This window comes from Harpia harpyja, chromosome 1 (assembly GCF_026419915.1).
Source record: "Harpia harpyja isolate bHarHar1 chromosome 1, bHarHar1 primary haplotype, whole genome shotgun sequence".
Taxonomy (NCBI): Eukaryota; Metazoa; Chordata; class Aves; order Accipitriformes; family Accipitridae; genus Harpia; species Harpia harpyja.
Window position 1 is genome coordinate 38,922,789 of NC_068940.1, and position 24,019 is coordinate 38,946,807.

The window sequence follows — 24,019 nt, forward strand, 5'->3', positions numbered from 1 at the left end:
CCAGCCTCTGCATCCAGACTAGAGAGCATTTACGGGTTGCCTACAGTGGATCAGTTATCTTCAGACAGTTTTGTCTTCCATCCCTATGCACACGTGCAATAGCAGCAGTGCTTGAATCCTGGCCTGAGCAACTTTTCTTGGGCAGGTAATAAAACATGCAAAGAACATGTTCCAGCTACATCTGTCCTTACAGCTCCCACTGGACAACCAGCACTCTCCACTTCCTGAATTACACTTGCTGGTAAGTATGCTCATTATGAAAGTAATTACCTTAGCAGCAGTTCTGATCCCTCATCAATATATTGTTTCAAGAGATCATGCTCCTTACATCAACTGAATGAGAAAAATCTCTACCCAGTTTAATGGAAGACTGCTTTGAATGCTGATGAATAGCTAATTTTCCATTGTTGCTGCTTCCTACTAAACATACATGCCAAAGGCCACTATCAGCTCAGATACCAGATCCCCTCCTGTAACCACTGAAACTGTTATTTATGCTTTTAAGTAGCAGAAATACCCTGTAAACTTGTAACTGCTGTAAATAACTTCCAACCCATTACAGTATTAGTTAGGCTGTTGCTATCGGGCAGTAAAAATAACACAGCAATACTTCAAATGCTGCAGGAAATCACTCCTTAAATGTTTCCTCAGCCTGTTATCCATGCCTCACTTTTGCCCTTCAGCTACTTCAAGCTGCATTGTCACCACTGGGCTAGCTAGCTCACTGCAGCCCCTGCATGTGCACCCAGCTTCTTTCAGGTAGCAGCCCCTTGGTTGGCATTTAGCATGGACAACCCATCAATTACAGGCTTCCACAGGCCCAGAACTAGCAACACAGGAACCTTCAACAGCTGCCATGTGGCCCTGCTCCTCAGGAACCTAATGAGGCTGCAGGGGGATTAGTTTTTAACCCCATCCCTAATGCACATACCTGCTGTGCTACTTCCCAACAGCAGCACATGGGGAACAGCTACTTCCATCATTAGGCCTGGGGTTTGAATCTGAACCTGCTGTCTGAGACACTGCAGGTTAGTATGTATCCCAATTCTTCTCATGAGCTTTATCTGAAGGAGCAATTTACTTCATTTGTATTGCCAGTGGGGTGTACAAATGCTACCAGACCAGGACCTGCATGAGACATCTGCCAAGGCCTGTTTGACTACATCACGCAGACACCACTCCTGACTGCCAGGCTAATGGGCACAGCAGATGGAGGATGCCTTCTCCCTCCCTGCAGAACAGACTCGCCACCATTCAACCCCTCTATGTGTGCAGACATTGTGCAGCACAGGTGCATTGACCCAGATTTTTCACCCCTACTGAGGCCAGATGTGTACAGTCAATTGATATGGGATATGGAAGTCAGAGCTACAGGAAGCAATACATCTTCAGGCTCTTGACTACCTCTCTGGTATTAGGAAATTAGGTATTAGAAAAGCCTTTAGCTTCTTCTCATTTAGTGGTTCCCTACTTCAGCACGTATGTACAGTTTATTTCATTCTCCTGCTCTGCAAACCTGGAAGTTTGCCAAAGAGCATCCAGGGGAAGACTGCAGGATCTGAATGAACATCTGTCACCAAGTCTCTCTAGCCAGAAGCAGTCATTCCTGTGAGCTGAACACACCGCACAAGGGAAATGTCCATATCCTCACAGAAGCTGACATCAGCTTCCATTCCTTCCCAGACTGCTGTCACTTTTCTGTAAGACTCATGTACAGAAGAATTTGCAAAGCCAGTGACTTACCTGGGAACATGCTAATCCACACCTTTTACCAAGCCAGCTAAAATCCCAACTGACTCATGTTCTACACCAGCTGCTCCCCACACAGGATCTAAGGGAGAAGCTGAGGGACAGCCCTTGTCCAAACAGAAACAAAGTGCAGACTACGCCTTTCCCTTTTGTCCAGAAGACAGACCTGTTGTCGAACTTTAGCACCCAGCTGTTTACATACAGAGAACTGTGCCCTAGTGATGCTTCCTGCAGCACAGCAGCAGCCACAAGTCTCAGCTAAGCACTTTTACTTCAGGGTATCCGAAGAAGCTATATTGCCATGAGATCACGCCCCTTTCTCCTAGCTTGAGGCAGCAGGCAGCCCCATGTAAGCAATCACTACAAAGAAGCACTGTTGCCATCTAACTCCCCAAAACCATTACGAGATCCAGAAATTGGCTGTTAAAAGCATGTAAAGAGAATTTCAGTCACCAGCTGAATTCACCTAGTACTCAGATTTTATTGAAAATAAGACTCTAAACAGTACAGAAACGCACACTGCACTGCAGCATCCAAGATGCCCCTTCCCACTTTACAGGCTGCCAATGATACATTACTAAAGCTTTCTGGATGACAGGGCAGAGCCAAGACTTGAATCCCCCCTCTCGTTACACAGAAGGCCATCCTCCCATACTTGACAGTCACTCTCTAAGGAAAGGCTTCCTTACTTTTAATGATTATGGTAGTATAACATTAGCTGTCAGGTGGCGAATGCAGCCCTTGCAGACAAAAGCATCCAATTACACTAAAAATGCAGCAAGTTCCAGATCCATTACAGTTAAATGCCTCATACCAAGAAAAATAACACCCTCCATCTGTAAGTTGGCAGGACACCAGTTTATCATTCCTGCTAGCTCTGAGAAAAGACCAGAGCTGTTGCAGGACGATGTGAATGCTGTAGCTTGGACAAGCGATCACAGGCAGTAGCATGGAGAGGGACATCATTAGCAGAAGACAGTTTTCTGCTAGTACACTGAAATCACAGCAGATCCCAGGTCAACTTCTGACAAATCTCAACCTGTCAAGAAAACAGCCAACATCGTCAGTCTACTCTACCAGAAACAGCAAGTATATAGCTCTCAAATTCCCCCCAAAAACTATTAGACAGCAAGGGGTGCTCTGCAAACAGCAAAAACTTCCTCACTGCCAGGCACTCCAAATAGATGCACTCATAAAACTGCATGGTGGGAGCTTTTAGAGTAGTACTTCATAAAAGCCTTGGGGAGCTGACTGAGCAGAGAGTGCCAGAGTAACATATCTGGTCAGCTCTACAGCTTCACCATCTGACACAGACCACTCATGCTCCTTTTGATTTCAAGAGTGCCATATAAAAAGGTCATTTATGCTCTTCATAGATACAGGCTACCAAGGAGATTTCAGCCTCCTTGGAGATTCTATAGCTGCACAACAAGCACCTGAACAGCAACAGAAGGCTGTAACTGAATGAAGCCAGTGACAATAGCTTTTTATCCCATGAAGTTCTGTTAAGCACATTTTCTAGAGCATTAGTGAAATCCTAATCAAAGAAGATGTCACATCATTGATCTTCTATTAAAAAAAAGGAAGAAAAGGAACACCAAAAGCAATCCCTCTCTTGCAAATAGACACATTGCTGGAAATTGACTTTCATCCACACCTCAAGGCATTGAGAACCTCCCATTCAAAGGGAAAAAAAATACCCGCCCCAAAAAAAGAAAAAAATATCAAGAACAAAAGCTCCCTGTTAGAAGCACCTCATTTTAACAGTGCTTAAATAGGGCAAGACAAAAAAAAAAAAAAAGCTATGCTTATGCTGTTAAAGTTAAATTGAAACCTGTCAGAGCTCTCTGCCATTTACTCGAGATCTTTTGAAAGCAAGAATTCCTTCACTTTTGATCCTCAAGTCTTTCACGCATGTCAGCTAGTGTTATACAACCAGTGTTACTATATGTGCAGACAGCACCCTCCAGTGTTGCCTGCCCTCAAAGCATGCAGCATACATGTAGTTTCCCTGCAACAGAGGTGCAAGCAAGGGCATGTAGCCTCAATATGGAGCCACATGAGGAACTGAAGCACCTTGCATCTGTGGAATCAGTCAATCTGGCTAAAACAGAAGTTTGCATCAGTATTGCCAATCTAGTGGGGAAAAGTCTGAAGTCATCATGACAGATGCTCTTCAGCTGAACATTAAAAGGCAATCAATTACATTTGAAAAATCTTCATGTCCATAACAACTGACAAGGTATTAATCCCTGCAGGAAAGATGGCAAAAGGAAACTTGAGTATTTCAACAAGTGTTAATAATCAGGTACAACACTTAAAAGGGCCCCTGTTGCAATGCTCAAATCTACACATCTGTCAAATCTCCAGGGACACTAACCCATCAAAGCATTGCAGAACCAAATCCCTTACAGAAAGGTTTTTTCCTTTTTTTTATTTAAATCAGTGTACATAGGCGGATCAAAGACTTAACATTCTTACTTGCTAGAGGTTCAGGCATGGTGGAACAAACCAGGCAACTGCCCTCATCGCACAATTCATCACTGCCACCTACAGCCATCACATCAGGTCTCCCAGAGGCTCAACACCCCCACTGCCTTTGCAGCGCCCTACGAGTAAAGCCAAAGGGAACAGTTAGCACCAGGCCGTGGCAGCACGTGGGACACAGCAGCACTTCCCCGCTGGTGCATCAGACATGATCCGGCTTGAACAGTGAGAATTCAACACTTGTCGCTCTGGTGGGGAGAAAATTCAGTCATCACTTACACCAGCGAGTCCCCAGGAACTAGGTGGCTGCACACCCACAGCAGCTGCGGCACACTCCCACCTTGCCCGGCAGACCCACAGGCAATGAGTGAATTCACGCAAATCCCTCCCCAAGAAGAGCTGGCTCATTGGCATGCTCAATGAGTACATGTGACGGGAAATACTGCAAAAGCCCAGAGAAAAAACACTGATGGGGTTTCTGCAACAGAGCACAACATGGACAGAAAAAGGGGAGGCAGGCAGAGATAACAGGTTATGCGCTCTTGCAGGCCCAGCCTTTATGGCCATGAGAGGCTTCCGCCTTCCCAACACAAAGGCAGGAGGTCGCACGTGCAGCAGTAAATGCCACGCAATTGCCAGAGCCCAGGCAGAGGGAACAGCTTGGCCACAAACACTGCGTGGCCCACGCTGCGAATGCTACTGCCCACCTACCAGCAAGGGGCAGGAAAACTCCAGAACCCATCTCTCCTCCAAGGGCCCGCCACAGCCAGGCTAGCTCTGCCCCATGCCAGGCCTGCAGCAGAGCACCAACCATCGTGTCTCCAGCATGGCCTGGTCCCCAGCCCTCCGGCCACGGGGCACCTGCCAGGGGCTTGGAGCCATCAACCCACCACCCCTCGCAGGCTGCAGATTTCCTGCCCTACTGGACCTGCCACCTTGCACACAACGGGAGACAAGGCACAAAGGGCCTGGCAGCAAGGCTTCTGCAGGAGGAAACCCTCTCTGCTGTCAGCTGCACAGTATCTAAGCCAGCAGTCAAACCTACACATCTGTCAAGTCTCCAGGGTCACCAACCTGAAAAAGCATTGCAGAAGCAACTCAGGAACTCTTTTTCAAAGAAAAAATATAGATATACTTATATTTTTTAAACCAATGAGGAACAGTTACTTTAAGGACTTACCATTCCCACCTGCCAGAGGCTCTGGCATGGCGGTGACATGCGGAGAATAGACTTCACAATCTGCAAGACTGTAAAGTAGGTACGTTTATTCAGCACTGGGCAGCACAGGGGGGTTAGTCCCACCAAAGTCGTGCACACCTGACGCGGCAACTTGCTCCAAATTTATACAGTCAAGTATTACATACACATAAGGTTTCTCAATACACCTATACATATGCATGACCTATCCCCACTTCATATTAAAATTAGTTCCAAGGAGTCATTTTCATAAATTCCTCCCGACTGCGCTTGCGCGGCGCCTCCTTGTGGTGGTCGTCGGGGGTCGTGAGGATGAAGGCAGGCGACTCCTCTTCATCACTGCTAGTAACCTTTTACTCTTGCGCAGACTCAGTTTTTCCTTGGCTCTTATCCAAACCGCAGGGTCGGTTTTAGCTGGTTCTTAAGGCAAGTCTCTAGTTCTTATCAGGAACTGTCCTTCGTGAGGAACTGCAGGACTTCTTGCCTGTTAGTTTATACAATTTGCAAAACATTAAACACTATCTATCAGCTTGATTCTTTGGGCTGCACAGCAATCTAGACAATTATTAAGCAGTGTTTTATCTACTAAGATTCCCTTAACCCCCCTTCTCTCAGTCCCCCCTTTTCTAGAAAAGTAGTGAATTCTTTTACTACACCTAATTCTAATACAGTGTTTCCCTATCTAGCATTCTCTCAAAATATTAGACTCAAGTTTCCATCATAATTGGTTCTTCTTCCATTCACTGTAGGAATCTCCTGTGTTCTGAAAACACCATAAACCACATCGAACTGCTATACAAAGGATTATAGACAAAAGGATGATTATTATCACAGTGACAAACAATTACTTTAACCACATTAAGTCTGGTAACCAAGAGGTTAGCTTTTCCCACAGCTCAGAAAATCCCCAAGAGGTGTCATCTTGAGTTACTTCATGTAGGATTTTTGCTTGTTTCCTGATCTCCTGTAAGTCATCAGTAATTCACCCACTCTGGTCTACATACATGCAACAACTAACATTGATCACTGTGCATACCCCTCCTTGTGAGGCTGATAATAAATCTAGAGCCATACGATTTTGTGATACTATTTTCAATAAACCAATAGTTTCTTCTTGGAGCGCTCCGATAGCATCTATGGTTTTATTCTCAATTATCTCTATTACAGCTGAGATGTTTACTATAGCCTCTTCTAACTTGCTAACCCTCAGAGATAGGATTAGCCATCGCACGAAGCTATGATAGCCTGTCGGCCTTTCTATTAAGGGGTTACTCATCCTTCGGTTTCTGATTGAGTGGCTCTTCATTTTCTTCTCATGGGACTCTGTGTTGTTTTATCAATAATAGTAATGTTGGGGACCAGGGCACCTAAAGTACATGCTCCCTGCCACCCCAGAGGCAAAGTCTTCCAGGCTGCTGTACCACATAACTAATACCACCCTGTTCCTAACGGAACAGGGAGGCCAGTGTAATTAAGTAACTGAAATGCTGGGTCAATAGTTGTCATGTTCAATGAGATGGATTTATTGCAATTTGAATATTCCCAAACAAACGTACCATTCCCTGAGCTTACCAGGCAACGGTTGCCTGAGGTACTGGCCGTTATTGTTTTCATTTCCAACCTTTGGCCCCACTTGGCTTGGGGATCTTTCCTGAGAGTGGTATTCTTCCAGAAAGTAACATTTGTCCAAGAGACATTCAATGGCAATGGGACACCTATCAAGGGCACTCCATGACCAGAATGCCTTGGCATTTGGGTACAAACCCAACCATCAGTCTTGTTTATAATTTGAGTAATGTTCTGTGTCAATTGTACATATGAATTCTCTCGCCAAGCAGCTACGCTATTCGCCTGTAGGTTTACCAGGATTATGCAAATCTTAATCCACATTCTACCTTTGCAGTTTGAGCTTCAGGAGTCCCTGGACTTCAGAGGTCCAAACCTTTTGTGGTGCTTTTTTTACTCTAGTGTGATGTACCCAGGCATTCTGTTCTTTGATCTTGATTGCTGTAAAGGAGGCGAGGAGTACCTGGAACGGTCCTTCCCACTGTGGTTCCAGAGTTTTTTCTGTAAGAGACTTTATATATACATAATCTCCAGGTTGTATATTGTGCACAGGTCCATCTAAACCTCTCCCCCAAGTCCCAATCACATGCTTTCTGATTCTATTGAGCTGCTTGCCCAATGCCACCATGTAGGAAGTCATAATTTCGTTCCCGGCTTGTACGGACATCCCTCTCTGTATTCCACAGGGTCGTCCATACAAGATTTCAAAGGAGCTCAGTCCTTCCTTCGCCCTTGGTCTTGTTCGCATGCGCAAAAGGGCTAAAGGAAGAGACTGAGGCCAGGCAAAGTTTGCTTCTTGTCCTAATTTCACAATTTGCTGCTTAATCAAGTGGTTCATTTTTTCCACTTGGCCACTCGACTGAGGGCAATATGGGGTATGAAGCTGCCAATCTACGCCCAAATGGTGGCTAATTTGTTGTACCACTTTTGAGACAAAATGTGGTCCTCTGTCAGAGGATATAGTTGCTGGAACTCCAAAGCATGGTATTTATCTCTTGTACCAATATTTTAGTTACTTCTGGCCACAATTTCTCTTATTAAATGTTTATACAAAGCCTCTGTTCCCCAATGCCTTTTCCTATGTTCCTCCCGTACTAGATACCATAGTAGGCAAGAGAGAATGATTAGCTTCCCTTGTGGGGTATGAGCCCACCCCTCTTCATTATATGACCCTTCTAGATCTGTAATAAGCTTCTGATCTTCCTTGGTATACTCTGGCTTACCTTCTAGAGAGATTCTCCTGTCGGGGACTAGAGCCCCTTCTGTTTTTACCTCTGTTTTAGCTACTTGTTTTGCCTCTCTGTCCGCCAGCTCATTTCCTTTTTCTGAATCTGAGCTCACTTTCTGGTGTGCCTTAATGTGCATGATTGCCACTTTCTCAGGAAGTTGGACAGCCTCCAATAGCTTCAAGATTTCTTCTGCGTGTTTGATATTTTTCCCTTGAGAGTTCAATAATCCTCTTTCTTTCCGGATTGCTCCGTGTGCGTGTACAACCCCAAAGGCATATTTCGAGTCTGTATGAATATTCTTAACTTTGCCTTGGGCCAATTCCAGGGCGCAGGTCAGGGCAATTATTTCTGCCTTCTGTGCAGAGGTATTCATGGGCAATGGCCCTGACTCTATTACTTCTTGACTGGTGGTAATGGCGTATCCCGCATGTCGCCTACCACTTAAGACATAACTGCTTCCGTCTGTGAACCAGTTTTCTCCATTTTCCATAGGGCTGTCCCTCAGGTCTGGGCAGCTTGCATATGTTGCTTCGATGGTTTCCAAACAGTCATGATGCACTGGTTCTCCTGTGTTTCCGCTGAGGAAAGAAGCTAGGTTGACAATGTTAGTAACTACGATTTCCACATCGTCCTGTTCTACCAGTATAGCCTAATATCTCAGGAATCTTTGTGGAGAGAACCAGTGTCCACCCTTTGCTTCCAGTACTGCTGATACTGTATGGGACACCAAAACAGTCATTTTCTGGCCCAGAGTGAACTTCCAGGCTTCCTGTATGTTCAGTATCACAGCTGCAACCACCCGCAGGCATCCAGGCCAACCCTTTGCAGTCGCATCTAACTGCTTAGAGAAGTAGGCAACTGCCCGTCGATATGGACCCAGATCTTGTGCTAATATTCCCAGGGCAACGCCCTGCTTCTCGTGAGAGAAAAGAAAAAACGGCTTACTCACGTCTGGGAGTCCTAAGGCCAGGGCTGACATCAAAGCTTTTTTCAGTAGCTCAAAGGCTCGTTCCGTTTCCTTATTCCACTCAAGGTGTTTCTGCTCAGTGGCTGTTAGTGCATACAGTGGTTTAACAAGCAGACCATAGTTATAGATCCACAGTCGGCACCACCCAGTCATCCCCAGAAAAGTCCGTAACTCTTTTACCGTCCGAGGTCTCTGGGTTTGGCATATTGCTTCTTTGCGAGCCTGTCCCAAAGTTCTTTGTCCAGCACTAATTTCATAGCCCAAATAATTCACTTTGGGCTGCATCACCTGGGCCGCCTTCTTAGATACCCGGTACCCCTGGAGCCCCAAGAAATTTAGCAGACTCACCGTCCAGGTCACACACTCGTTTTCCGTTTTGGTAGCGATCAGGATATCATCCACATACTGTAACAGTTTTCCGTCCTCAGATGGGATTTCCCAGGATTCCAAGTCTTTCGCAAGCTGATTGCTGAAAATGGTAGGGCTATTCTTAAATCCTTGTGGCAACACCATCCAAGTGAGCTGGGTCTTCCGACCACTCTTGGGGTTTTCCTGTTCGAATGCAAATAATTTTTGGCTGGCTTCGTGGAGAGGGAGGCAAAAGAAAGCATCCTTCAAGTCTAAAACAGTAAACCAGGTTAGTTAGGCTATCAACAGTCAGCAAGGTGTATGGATTTGCCACTACCAGGTAAAGGTCCTCAGTTATCTTATTCACAGCCCATAAGTCCTGGACCACCCAATATGACCCGTCGGGTTTCGAACAGGTAATATATGGGTGTTGAAATCAGATTCACACTCTTTTAATAATCCTAATTGCAAAAATTTTTCTACTACCGGCCAGATTCCTTCCCTGTCTTCCTTCTTTAGGGGATATTGTTTAATTCTTACCGGTTGTCAGCCTTCCTTGAGCCTGACTTCAACAGGTGGAGCATTTTTTGCTCTTCCAGGTACATTGGTGGCCCATACCCCAGGGTATACCTGATCTAAGATTTCCTCGCTAATTTTTCCTTCTGAGGGGAGACTGGTAAAAGTTAGACTCAATATCTGGATATATTGCTGATCTTTTACCTCCAGAGTAATTTCTCCCTTCTCAAATACAATCTTTGCCCCCAATTGTTCCAACAAATCTCTTCCCAAAAGTGCCTTTAGGGAGTTAGGCATATACAAAAATTTGTGGATGCCCCATTGTTTTCCTAATTTATATTCTAAAGGCTTACAAAAATATGCCTTTTCACGTTGGCCAGCCGCCCCTTTTACCATGACATAATCGTCTCCCAGGGGCATCAAGGCTTGATTCAAAACCAAATATGTTGCCCCTGTATCAACCAAAAATTCTACCTCTTGTTGTTTGCTCCCTAGCTTAATTATAACCAGTGGATCCGCTAGGGTAGATTCCCCAGGTCCCCGTCAATCTTCCTTCACATGGGCTACCGTTCTTCCTGTCTGATTGCTTCACCCCCTCTCCTTGTTCATTGGACATTCCTTTTTCCAACGACCAAATTTCTTACACAAAGCACATTGATCTTTGCCTAGTCGGGACATGTCTTGTCTAGGCCTCTTTTCCTCCTCTTCCTGGATGACTGCCATTAGTTTCCTTTGCCTTTGTCTATATTTTTCCTCTCTGTTACTAAATACCCTCCATGCTTCATCCAACAATACTTCCAAATTTCTACTTTCCATAGGGTGTAACTTCTGGAGCTTGCACCTTATATCCCCTGTGGATTGACCCCAAAACAGGGAGACTAATTGTTGTATCCCTACCTCTGACCCAGAATCCAGCTGTGTGCTGCAGCACATTACATCCCTCAGTCGATCCAGGAGTTTGGATGGGGACTCGGAAGGACCTTGTTTGACTGCATATAAAGCTGACCAATTTATAGTCTTGGGGATTGCCCTCTCCACTCCCTTTGAGATCCACTCCTGATACTCCTGCAGTTTTTCCACATGCGCAGATCTATTAACATCCCACTTTGGATCTTGGAGAGGGAAATATTCCTTAACATCCCCTCCTGTAATCCTATAATGATCTTCAGCCAAATTCCCTGCTGTTTTTAAAATCAGTTGTTTCTCTGTCTCAGTCATATATTCTAATAATAGCTATATGTCTTTCCAATCAGGGTTATGCTGTTTTACAATAAACTGAAAATGTTTGGTTACACTTACCAGATCACTCCTGTAATCCTTTGCAGCCCTCTTCCATTCCCCTAAATCAGTGGTGGAAAAGGGTACCTTGATTAGCATCGTCCCGCCATCAGGCCCTACTGCCTCTCGGAGAGGTGCTTGTAAGGCTGTTGGGGCAGATTTCTTCCTAGTACAGGAAGATACAGGACTGTCCGGGGGGGGTGGAAGTTCTGTCCGAGTCCGCATCCTGTCCCTGTGGTCGAGGGGGAGGCTTAAACAAATCGGTTAGATCTTGTTCTGGTACCTGGTGAATTTTGTTTGCTTTAGTACACCTTTGTCCAATACTACATGCCAAGCAACACCACCTCAGTTTACCTCTAAGCTCTTTGTTATTTTCTTGCTCAAGTGCAAGTACCATGGGGTCCTGTGGTGGTACCATCCCACAGTCCCTTTGCCACTCCGGATGATTTCGGAGGGTAAAAAAACATATCTGCATATGAGACTTCACCCCACTTTCCTTCTCTCCTTAAAAACAACATCAATTGCAAAAGAGTATTATAACAAATTGACCCATTGAGTGGCCACTTAGCTTCGCTTTCCAATTTATACAAAGGCCACCACTGGTTACAATATTTAATAATGGTCTTCTTGCTTTCCGTGCCTCCAGTCCCGACAATATCTTTCCAATGAGCAAGTACACACCCTAAAGGACTCGTCTTCAAAATTCCCCCTTGAGTGTTACTCATTTTATAAATTCTTCTATTGATTCTCACTTTTGCTTTTGCTAGTTCTTTTAGTGAGTTTCCACACAAATCGCTTCTTACACTTCCTTATAGTTTTCTCCCAGTCCTCTTCCCACACATCCCAGATTTCTGGGATCAGATTTTCCTTTCCACACACCAACATCACTATTTCAGATTCTTGTTGGGTTCTTTCCCAATTATGAAACTGTGGGGTTTGGGGAAAGCACTTACATAGGGCACTCTGCCTTCCACCTACTGGATATAAAATACCACCTTTTCCCACAAAATTTGCACTTCAACAAAACCCAAGCTTGGTGCCAAATTTCATATAGCCTAAAAACAAGCCCACATGTAAAGCAGGGAATTACCCCTATGTGTCCACCAACACTAGAACTTATAGAGACATCTGAAGGCTGTTCCCAGTCTAAAGCCACTTTCCACCCCACAGGAGTAATATATGCTCCCTTTAAATAATACTGCTCGTTTCCCCTTTCTATCCAATGTCCACTTTTGTTCAAATACTCCCAAGGCTCAAGTCCAAACCACCGAAGGAGTGATTCCTTTCGCCCTGTTCCTTCATCAACATATAGAGGCATTCACAAATTATCTAAACACAAAGACAAAAACATTAACATAAAATTCCCGGGTATTCAAATTATACTATTTATCATCCGAGTTAACATCCATCCAACAGCTGCAAGTATAAAGATACACCAAGCGCAATTGCGAGGAGGTCCGCTTACCCTTCTCCTGCCTCTTATATACCAATCATCGGCAGGTCCATCCTGGCTCCCGGCACTGGGATGCAGCAGTGACCTTGGATTTGCTTGATCTGCTCCCAAGATCGCTAGCGGCTGCCCTATCAGTCAGCAAATCCCCTTGTTAGTATACAGGGTACCCTCCTCTCATACAGGGACTATGCTGCACACCAGACATCTCTGCGCGATTTACCAGCTGCCCCAGCCACACACATGACTTACGGGCTTCCCTTGTAAAACATGCCGTTTAGTCCACGGCTTCAGAAGGTTCTCTGCTGCTGTGGTGAACGGCCGGCAGCGGAGGCTCCTCGGAGAGAAGCTCTTGGGGCGCGCCTAGGGGCGTCCGCTCCACAGTCAATCCCGCAGCCAAGCAGAGAGTCTCCTGCCTGGCTTGCCAAACTGACATGCGGAGAATAGATTTCACAGTCTGTGAGATTGTAAAGTAGGTACGTTTATTCAGCGCTGGGCAGCACAGGGGGGTTAGTCCCACCAAAGTCGTGCACGCCTGATGCGGCAACTTGCTCCAAATTTATACAGTCAAGTATTACATATACATAAGATTTCTCAATACGCCTATACATATGCATGACCTATCCCCACTTCGTATTAAAATTAGTTCCAAGGAGTCATTTTCATAAATTCCTCCCGACTGCACTTGCGCGGCACCTCCTTGTGGTGGTCGTCGGGGGTCGTGAGGATGAAGGCAGGCGACTCCTCTTCATCACTGCTAGTAACCTTTTACTCTTGCGCAGACTCAGTTTTTCCTTGGCTCTTATCCAAACCGCAGGGTCGGTTTTAGCTGGTTCTTAGGGCAAGTCTCTAGTTCTTATCAGGAACTGTCCTTTGTGAGGAACTACAGGACTTCTTGCCTCAGTTAGTTTAGACAATAATTGGCAAAACATTAAACACTATCTATCAGCTTGATTCTTTGGGCTGCACAGCAATCTAGATAATTATTAAGCAGTGTTTTATCTACTAAGATTCCCTTAACCCCCCCTTCTCTCAGCAGAGCAAACCGGGCAAGTGTCCTCACCGCGTGCCTGACCCTGCCGCCCATCAGGTCTCCCGCAGGCCCTGCACCCTCCGCCTCGGCAGCGTCCTGCGAGCAAAGCCCAAGGAACAGTTAGCATCGGGCCCCGCAAGTGCGTGGGACACAGCGGGCGCTGCCCTCTGGTGCATCAGACACGATCTGGCTTGAACAGTGAGAAATCAACACTGTCGCTCTGACGGGGAAAAAAATGTCATCACCTCCACCAGCGAGTCCCCGGGTGCCCCACGGCCGCACACCCGCCGCGGCCGCGCCACGCTCCCGCCTCCCCCGGCGGGTCCGGGTGAGCTCGTGTAAGACCTTCCCGGGAAGGGCGGCCGCTCATCGGGAAACAGGGCGGGAGCCCAGAGAAGAGCACTTAGGGACGGGGCCCCCGAGGCGGACCCGAGAAGAGGCGGCCATGCTGCCGACCCACACCGCTCCCTCAGCGGGCGGGCGACGACGGCGGCCGCCAGAAGCCCGACAAGGCGGGGTGGGGGCCCCACCAGGAAAGGGCAGAAGGGGAAAGCCCGCACCCACCGCCCCCGGAGCCCAGCCCAGGACCCGCACTCACCTCAGCCACGCCGGAGCAAGAGGGCGATGAGCGCCGCGCGAGGGCCTTTATAGGGGCCGCCCGACCCCGCCCCGGCCCCGCCCGCGCTGAGGCGGGAGGGCGGGCGCCGGCGCCATGTTGGGCGGTGCTGCTCGGGCAGCCGGCAGGAGCAGTCGTTTGTCCTGCCCTCCCCTCCCCTTCTCTCCCCTCCTGTCCCCGCGGAGGGGCCCCCGCTCCTAAGGGAGGCGATGGCGTGAGTCGTTCATTCCGCGCTCCGGCGGGCTCGGAGCCGGTGGAGGTGGCGTGAGGTGCGCCCGGCAGCGGGGCCGCCATTTCGCGGTGGAGGGCAGGACGGGGCGCTGGGCGCGCTCGGCCGCGCCGCTGCTCGCTGGCCCCGTTCACCTCATGGTGGTGAGCGCGTTTAGTGCCTGCAGCCCGCCCCAGGGCCGGTGGTGTGCCCGGGCTTGATGTAAGGAGACGGGTGAAGGCGGGCGCGGCCGGTTTGCTCGTCCCCGTGCTCGGACGTGGGCCCCGCGGCGTGGCCGTGGGCCGGCGGCTGCAGGCCTCCCGCCGGGCTGCGGCACCGCGGGGCAGCACTGGGTCCCGGTGTGGGTGTCGGTACACGCGGTATGCCACGCTGCAGGGGAGGTCCGGAGATTGAAACTGGGCAAGCGCTGCCTGTGCCCCACGCTTGGGGCATCGGTACGTCTACCGTGCTTTGCCAGCGTCGTCGAGTATGGCTTTGGAAATTTAATTTTCTCTTAGTTTTCTTCTTACAAAGAAAAAAAAAAACCCAACGGGTTCAGAGGTGTTTAGTGACTTGTCCAAAGGCATGTGCAAATGCAGTGGCAACATCAAGCCTGTGACCCAACCTTAATCCAGAGCAGGAGCCCCCAAACCATTAATTCAAGGACTGCCCACTTACACCACTGTATTTCTGCCAGCTCAGGCTCCCTGCTGATGGGCAACTGGGTTTCAGCTCAGGTTTGTGTCGCTGGGGGGATGCCTACCGCAGTTTGGGGGACCCATCACATCACAGTAGCAGTTATTTTACTATTGGGTGGCCCTAGACAGGCAAATTATGTTGCGTTAAGTAGTTTGCCACTGAGTAACACGAGGAATGGAATAGAGGGCAAAGGATGTGTCTTGAATGAGAACAGCCTGCCTTGTAACCTGAGCACTGCCATGTGCAGTGATTTTGGTAACCCAAGCACTGCCATGCACAGTGATTTTATAGCTATAAATTCACCTTGGAGAGTGAATCCAGTCATCCATATCTAGTGGAGACCTGCCACATGACATCCTTGAATACACATTGAAGGTATTTTCAGTGCCCTACACTCACACAGGGTGTGTACATCTATTCAGAGAGGTCAGCCAAGCACAGCATTTCTTCCCTCACCAGTGGTCGCTGTATAGCAGGGAATGCCACCGTATGATTAAGGAATAAATGTTCTGCAGCCATGACCCCACCCTCCCAGCACCTCCTGGGGAAGGTGGGAACTTTTGTCACTAGAATAAGACCAACTAAAGAGATGGGGTTGAAACGGAGTCAGAATGTAAGAGGCAGGGGAAGGCACAAAGCCATACGCAGTTTTACATAGGCAGGGTGGTCTTTTGGGCTAAACACAGGAGTTCAGCAACGCTGTGTTCTGCAGTAAGCAGCTCTGGGCTAGGCTAGCTCAAAATCGTGTAATTGCTGCACTCTTTGGGGTTTTTCTGTTTGTAAAATACACACTGGTTACACCAAGGCACCAGGCATAGGTGTTCACTTGCTCACTCTGACTGGTATGAGGTGTTAGCATAGAATCATAGAATCATTTCGGTTGGAAAAGACCTTCAAGATCATCGAGTCCAACCATTAACCGTGCCTCCTAAACCATGTTCTGAAGTACCCTGTCCACTCGCTTTTTGACTATCTCCAGGGATGGTGACTCAACCACTTCCCTGGGCAGCCCATTCCAATGTTTGACAACCCTCTCAGTAAAAAAATTTTTCCTAATAGCTAACCTAAATCTCCCTTGCCTCAGCTTGAGGCCATTTCCTCTTGTCCTATCTCCAGCCACCTGACAGAAGAGACCAGCACCCACCTCACTACAACCCCCTTTCAGGTGGTTGTAGAGAGTGATAAGGTCTCCCCTCAGCCTCCTCTTTTCTAGACTGAACAGCCCCAGCTCCCTCAGCCGCTCCTCATAAGACTTGTGCTCCAGGCCCCTCACCAACTTGGTTGCCCTCCTCTGAACACGCTCCAGCAACTCAATGTCTTTCCTATAGTGAGGGGCCCAAAACTGAACACAGTACTCGAGGTGTGGCCTCCCCAGTGCCGAGTACAGGGGACCAACCACCTCCCTGTTCCTGCTGGCCACACTATTTCTGATACAGGCCAGGATGCGATTGGCCTTCTTGGCCACCTGGGCACACTGCCGGCTCATATTCAGCCGGCTGTCAACCAGCACCCCCAGGTCTTTCTCTGCCAGGCAGCTTTCCAGCCACTCTTCCCCAAGCCTGTAGTGCTGCATGGGGTTGCTGTGACCGAAGTGCAGGACCCGGCACTTGGCCCTGTTGAACTTCATACGATTGGCCTCAGCCCATCGATCCAGCCTGTCCAGATCTCTTTGTAGAGCCTTCCTACCCTCAAGCAGATCGACCTGCCTCCCAGCTTGGTGTTGTCTGCAAACTTGCTGAGGGTGCACTCAATCCCCTCATCCAAATCATCAGTAAAGATATTAAACAGAACTGGCCCCAACACCGAGCCAGGGGAACACCACTTGTGACGCGCTGCCAGCTGGATTTCACCCCATTCACCACAACCCTCTGGGCTCGGCCATCCAGCCAGTTTTTCACCCAGTGAAGAGTGCACTTATCCAGGCCACAAAACGCCAGCTTCTCAAGGAGTATGCCATGAGAGACAGTGTCAAAGGCCTTGCTGAAGTCTAGGAAAATAACATCAACAGCATTTCCCTCATCCACTAGACGGGTCACCTGGTCATGGAAGGAGATCAGGTTGGTCAAGCAGGACCTGCCTTTCGTAAACCCATGCTGACTGGGCCTGATCCCCCTCTTATCCTGGACTTGCCACATGAGTGCTCTCAAGACAAACCATTCCATAATCTTCCCCGGCACCGAGGTCAGGCTGACAGGCCTGTAGTTCCCCGGATCCTCCCTCTGACCCTTCTTATAAATGGGAGTCGCATTGGCAAGCCTCCAGTCCTCTGGGACCTCCCCTGTTGACCAGGAACACTGATAGATGATAGAGAGTGGCTTGGCAAGGACCTCTGCCAGTTCCCTCAGTACTCTTGGATGGATCCCATCTGGTCCCATAGATTTGTGAGCATCCAGATGGCGTAGCAGGTCCCTAACTAATTCCTCCTGGATTAAGGGGGGGTATGTTATGCTCTTCATCCTTACCTTCCAGCTCAAGGGGTGGAGTACCCTGAGGATGACTGGACTCACTATTAAAGACTGAGGCAAAGAAGGCATTAAGTACCTCGGCCTTTTCCTCATCACTGGTTGCTACGTTCCCTTTTGTATCCATTAAAGGATAGATATTCTCCTTGGGATTCTTTTTACTGTTAACATATTTGTAAAAACATTTTTTGTTGTCCCTTACAATAGTGGCCAGATTTAGTTCTAGCTGAGCTTTTGCCTTTCTAATTTTCTCTGTGTATGATCTAACAAGATCCCTGTACTCCTCCCAAGTTGCCCGCCCTTTCCTCCAGAGATGATAAACTCTCCTTTTTTTCTTAAGTCCTAGCAAAAGCTCCCCATTCAGCCAGGCCGGTCGTTTTCCTCGGCGGTTCGACTTGCGGCACATGGGAATAGCCTGGTCCTGAGCCATTAAGATTTCCTTCTTAAAGAATGTCCATCCCTCCTGGACCCCTTTGCCCTTCAGGACCATCTCCCAAGGGACTTTCTCAACCAGTGCCTCGAAGAGGCCAAAGTTTGCCCTCCGGAAGTCCATAGTGGTGATTTTGCTGACCACCTTCTTTGCCTCACCAAAAATTGAAAATTCTATCATTTCATGGTCGCTAAGCCCAAGACGGCCTCCGACCATCACACCTCCCACCAGTCCTTCCCTGTTCGTAAACAACAGATCTAGCAAGGCTCCTCCCCTGGTTGGCTCACCCACCAGCTGTGTCAAGAAGTTATCTTCCACACACTCCAGGAGCCTTCTAGATTGTTTACTCACTGCTGTGTTGTATTTCCAGCAGATGTCTGGAAAGTTAAAGTCCCCCACAAGGACAAGGGCACACGATTCTGAGACTACTGCCAGCCGCTTGTAGAATGACTCATCCGTCTCTTCAACCTGGTTGGGCGGTCTATAACAGACTCCCAGCACAATATCTGTCTTATTGGCTTTCCCTCTCATCCTCGCCCAGAAGCACTCCACCTTGTCATCAGAATCGTGTAGCTCTGTACAGTCCAAACATTCCCTAACATAGAGAGCCACCCCACCACCTCTTCTACCTTGCCTATCCCTTCTGAAGAGCTTGTAGCCATCCATTGCAGCACTCCAGTCACGGGAGTCGTCCCACCATGTTTCCGCGATGGCCACTAAGTCATATCTATCCTGCTGCACAATGGCTTCCAGCTCCTCCTGTTTATTGCCCATGCTGCGTGCGCTGGCATAGATGCATTTGATCTGGGTTATCGAATCCACCCCTAACATCAGCACACTGCCCCCAGGCTCATCTCTGGTGCACCTAGTTTTATCCCTTTCCCCCTTCAAACCTAGTTTAAAGCCCTTTCTATAAGCCCTGCCATCTCAAGAGCAAGGATTCTCTTACCCCTTTGAGATAGCTGGACACCATCTGTCACTAGCAAGCCCAGTGCTGTGTAAGCCTCCCCATGATCAAAAAACCCAAAATTCCACCTATGGCACCAGCCTCTGAGCCACGTATTAACCAGGTGTGTTTTCCTGTTCCTTTCAGTGTATTTCCCTGCCACTGAAGGGATTGAGGAAAACACTACCTGTGCTCCCAATCTTTCTACTAATCGTCCCAGTGCCCTGAAATCCCTTTTGATTGCCTTTGGATTCCTCTCTGCAATCTCATCACTGCCAACCTGCACAACCAGCAATGGGTAATAATCAGAGGTCAGAACCAGACCAGGGAGTTTCCTGGTAATGTCTTTTACCCGGGCCCCAGGGAGGCAGCACTTCCTTGTGGGATGGGTCAGGTCTGCATATTGGGCCCTCTGTCCCCCTTAAGAGGGAGTTGCCTACGACAATTGTGTGACTTGTCACATCAGTGCTTCAGCAATCCAGCTGTTACTTTGGTATCAGGCTTTTACTAATTAAACAGGGATTCAGTGACAAGGGGACCAGATCAAGCTGATGGCAAGGTGAATACATCCTGTGGGACCAATGGAAGGGGTAGTTGAAGGATAGTGCTTGAAATGTGATGAGAACAAGAAAAGGCACATGGTCGATTTGTCAGCTAGTTTGCAAACATACAGCCAAGGCTCTGCAAAACTGCCTGGAGAAGCCACAGGAGGGATTTCAGACACCCTGAAATGAGTAAGCCTGTCTTGTTTTATTCACCTCCCTGTCTAGTAGTATCTACAGACATACATACTGCATGTACATATATAGGCCTTATAGTATGTTTGGCATAACACTGCATAATTCAGCTACCATTAAAATGCTTTTTCCAAATTAAATGTGTTTGTAGGCAACTAATTCTTGAAAGCAGCTTATCAAACAGGACTTATGGAATAAATCTCGATCCCATTAATCCAAATTCCAGAACACCAAAAGATGAAAAGACAATCAAAGGAAGGACATTTTAAGAGGATTACAGGGAAAACTAATCTTGTTACACTGCAAACCCATGTCACATGTACAACGCAAAAGGAACTGTAAATGTGATTTGTGTTGCCTAGCTTGACAAGGAAGGAAAAATGGGAAGGTCAGGGATGTTAAACAGCTGCAGCAGAGCTTAGTATCAAATTTATTTGATTTCCCTGGGTTTTATTCTCTTTGGCAGAACCACATTGCAAATCTCTTTAGCTAGATGAGTTCTTCAACTCAGTCAGGACTCGTAGCAAGCCTCACTGAACTCTGGAAGTTCCTCAAGAGGTGGCAGAAGTCAGGACATACTCAACTCCCAATTCTCCTTGTTACTTGCTTGTGGAGGGACCTCTTCCATGGAGCATTGCTGGCCAGAGCAGCCAGCATGTGAAAGCTTTGCTTCACAGCCGATTAGCAGGACTTTTGGCCGCAGGACAGCTACGTACTTTTCTTGCACAAGGTGGTTATTCACTGCAGCCGCAGGCACCAGCATGCTGGGCTGGGCCTCTCCAGTCTTGTGTCCCTGTGTTTGCTCTTGTATGAGTCATGCAGGAGCAGTTACTCTAACTTTACAAGAGTGGCCAAAGTGAAGGTAAAAGGTTAAAAGGCAGTCACATGCATTTTTTTAAAAGTACCACAACTTCTGAAGAATGCTTTTGTATTATATACCAGCCTTCACAGGCACACATTTTCAGCTTCTTCTAAATGCTAACACTGAGTGCTAGCACAGAATCATTCTTTTCTCTAGGACAGGGAAACCTGATGAATGAAGAAATGCTTCTGAATTGCTAAACAAGACCTTGTTAATCTCATAGGATGATTAAATATTTTACATGCCAGCATCTAACTGCTACATTGTTATGTTCAGGGGTTTTTTTTAAGTAAGAACCGAATATGAAGAAATCTAAACTTTAATTGGGATGTAATCTCTGACTTCCTGACATAATAACCTAAACTAAAAACCCAGCACCAGATGCCTCCAATATTCAGGAAATTTCTTATACAGGTTGTAATTTTCCAGCATAAAATTTTGTAATAGAATAAAAAAAAAAAAAGGTATGCATCAAGAAAGCCATGAAAAGATCTCTCTGAACTGTTGGGTCAGCAACTTCACCATGGAGCACTATGATAATCAAAATAAAACAGCACACTGACAGGGTATTGAAAAGAATCTTTGTGAGCATCTGCCAAATCATACACACTCGTCTTCTGGAATATGAAAAATGCCAAACACAAAATTCACAGAATGGATTAAAGGGCAGTAAGAAAGAAACTGCCATAGTTTAGTTGTGGAGCCAGAATTTTTCTAGCCTGCAACTAAAACTAGAAACAAAGGAAGACTGAATGACCCAGCTGAGTTTCAGGAAAAGAGACCCAGCAGGAACATGTACTCAGATTTACAAGTTTAATAGGCGTTTTTGCACATAAATTACGTTCTCTTTTTTTTTTCTTCCTACAGACTGTCACGGGTTTCCTTCCAAAAATTATAGAAATGGATCACAGCTACACTGTGACTGTAGCAGGAACTTTGGGCCTATTTACAGCAGCAGGTTTAGAGGTCAGTAGCTATGGATCACCAGGGACACAAAGCACACTTACGGAGAGATCCCAGCGTTCATTTTCTGATGAACACAAATCTTCCTTAGGGATGCTGCAGATTTTTAGGGTATGACCATTGCAGTGAGTCTTAGGGTGAGCCAGAGCACTCCACCTTGCAGGACTGGGTCCTTTGCTGCTTTTATGCATCTGTTCAGGTTTAGCCTTAAAATTGATCAAAATGTTTTAACAGTATTTCCAAGCTCAGATAAACCATTTAAAACGTGGAAACAATAAATGCCTGTTAGATGAGCAACTGCCTTGTTAACAGCTTTGTACTAAGGATACAGCAATTTCTGATGCTGTGTGACACCAGTAAGAGAGTAAGCCTCTTTATGAAGTAAAATCACTAGCAGGAAGGGAGGGGTGAGCATGCCACACAGCTAAAGGCTAAACTAGCTTCCCAGAAGAAAGTGTCAACAAAAAATACCAACAAGAAAATGGGGAGTAATGGGAGCATTCACAGGGAATTTGGAAACATCCGTCTGTGAACCACAGGGTTCATTCCCTCCCCGGGTAGCCGAGAGGACCATGGGCTCAAGCACTTCGAGACGCTGTAAGTGCAAGCTTGTGCACATTCACAGTTTGAACACTTGTCACGTGCTTGTTTGAAGTGGGACTAGCTTTAATATCCAGCCTAAACAAAACCACACCATGTTCAGCATGTGGCAAAAGGCTGTTAAAATCACTGAAGTTATATCCAGCTGACTGATGAATGACAAGAGGTCTGCATTTGACCCAGTTTAAGTATCACTTTAATCTAGGTACATGTTCCCTATCTGCATACAATTATGGACCAGCAGAATGGAGAGGGGTTAGACAGTAAAAGCTCTTAAATAACATTTTTTCTTTTAAATAAAAATCAGCATTGGATTTCTACATCAGCCCTTTAGCACATGGAAATACAAGAAGTTAAAACACCAGTTACCTTTGAAGTACAGTACAAGGGAAAGCACAACAGAGTTATTGCTAAGAATGCTTAGAAGAGACAATTATTTAAATGTATTTAGCCTTTGTGAGTTTGAAGTAGCATATTTTCTTCAAGTTTTTATCCACTTTAGTAATTAAAATAACTTGGTGTCTCAACATTTTAATACATAAGCTCCTCTGTATCTACTTAACAAGCTTTAAAGGAAATTTACAAACTTCTTATGCAAATGCAGTGGCAGTTTGTAGGACAGTTATACCAAATCTTATTTACAACAAACTACCAATAGATTTATTTTTCCAGTGATGCCTTCCTTTCCCAATTGTTTTTTCTAGGCAAGAGCTAAATAGTCGTCTTGATTAAAACCAAGCTACTGTGTGAAAACAATGAAAGCCATACTTAGCAATCAGACCACAATATATATCCCTACTGTGATGTATTTGCTTGTGGCTTTAAAATGGTGGAAGAGCAATTTGAGAGACTGCACCCATGAAAAAATGGGAAATAGGATTAGTGTCTGTAGAGATGCCCAGTTGTCCCCAAACAGATTTTGCATTTGGACTTTGACATGAAACACATCAGAGGTTTTGTCCCTTAACACAGGGTTGGGATTGCCTTCTTTGGGAGCGCTAATCTCCCTTCTGAAGAGAGAAGAAAAAAAAAAAAAGGCATTTAAACATAAAAGACTATCTTTTGGTTGGAAATAGTAAAGATACATGAAAGAGTGGTAGCAGAGGAAGGTACTGAAAGCATACTCCGAAGAATATTTTCTGTATCGTTAACATGGGACATTTAAAATCTAAAACATCTACTAGCAGGATGTTAAAAAATAATATGAAATTTGAAGTGGGCTTATGAGTAAAGTTTAAAAGCACTATAGTTTTTTCATTTCTAATCAAATACAATTTTGTTGCATTAGGATACTGCCTATACAAAATAATGTTTTGTCAGAGAATAAAATACACTCTTGGATAAGTATTATTTGCCATCTGTATGCTTTTATTTAGTTCTAATCCAGAGATTAAATGAATACCCTAGAGATTTTAATTTGCTTCAACAACTTAATTCTTTTCCCCAGCTTCCTTCCATGGGATGTTCAGGTTCTTGCTCAGAAGCTCCTGAGTATTAATTAAGTGTATGGATCCAATCAGCAGTTAAAGGGAAGCAATACAGCATGTCACAGCCACAGAGATGAAGCTGAGTATTTTCAGATTTGTAACCACCCCTGGAATAGCATTTCTTTGAGCTTAAACAGAGGAGTTGTCTAAATAAAATCACTTAAATATAGAAGCCCTTAAGGACAATA

The 24,019-nt window shown here is 46.4% G+C and overlaps 1 protein-coding gene, 1 long non-coding RNA gene and 3 other non-coding genes across 5 annotated transcripts; 1 reads left to right on the top strand and 4 right to left on the bottom strand.

The window, feature by feature from the left end:
* Nucleotides 1-3,828: 3,828 nt before the first annotated feature.
* On the bottom strand, nt 3,829-3,922 carry LOC128152290 (small nucleolar SNORD12/SNORD106). Its single transcript, XR_008238590.1, has one exon. It is a non-coding gene; the product is annotated as a small nucleolar SNORD12/SNORD106 (small nucleolar RNA).
* Nucleotides 3,923-4,429: 507 nt separating this feature from the next.
* On the bottom strand, nt 4,430-4,521 carry LOC128152281 (small nucleolar SNORD12/SNORD106). Its single transcript, XR_008238588.1, has one exon. It is a non-coding gene; the product is annotated as a small nucleolar SNORD12/SNORD106 (small nucleolar RNA).
* An 8,664-nt stretch (nt 4,522-13,185) lies between these two features.
* On the bottom strand, nt 13,186-14,731 carry LOC128142249 (translation initiation factor IF-2-like). Its single transcript, XM_052788196.1, has 2 exons — nt 14,420-14,731; nt 13,186-13,917 (listed from the first exon to the last, which is right to left on the bottom strand). The coding sequence occupies exons 1-2, from the start codon at nt 14,729-14,731 to the stop codon at nt 13,720-13,722; spliced, it is 510 nt and encodes a 169-aa protein (XP_052644156.1). The 3' UTR covers nt 13,186-13,719.
* Nucleotides 13,988-14,076, bottom strand: LOC128152269 (small nucleolar SNORD12/SNORD106). The gene has a single exon (XR_008238587.1). It is a non-coding gene; the product is annotated as a small nucleolar SNORD12/SNORD106 (small nucleolar RNA).
* A 16-nt stretch (nt 14,732-14,747) lies between the features above and the next one.
* On the top strand, nt 14,748-24,019 carry LOC128142259 (uncharacterized). Its single transcript, XR_008235329.1, has 3 exons — nt 14,748-14,867; nt 21,649-21,747; nt 23,792-24,019. It is a non-coding gene; the product is annotated as an uncharacterized LOC128142259 (long non-coding RNA).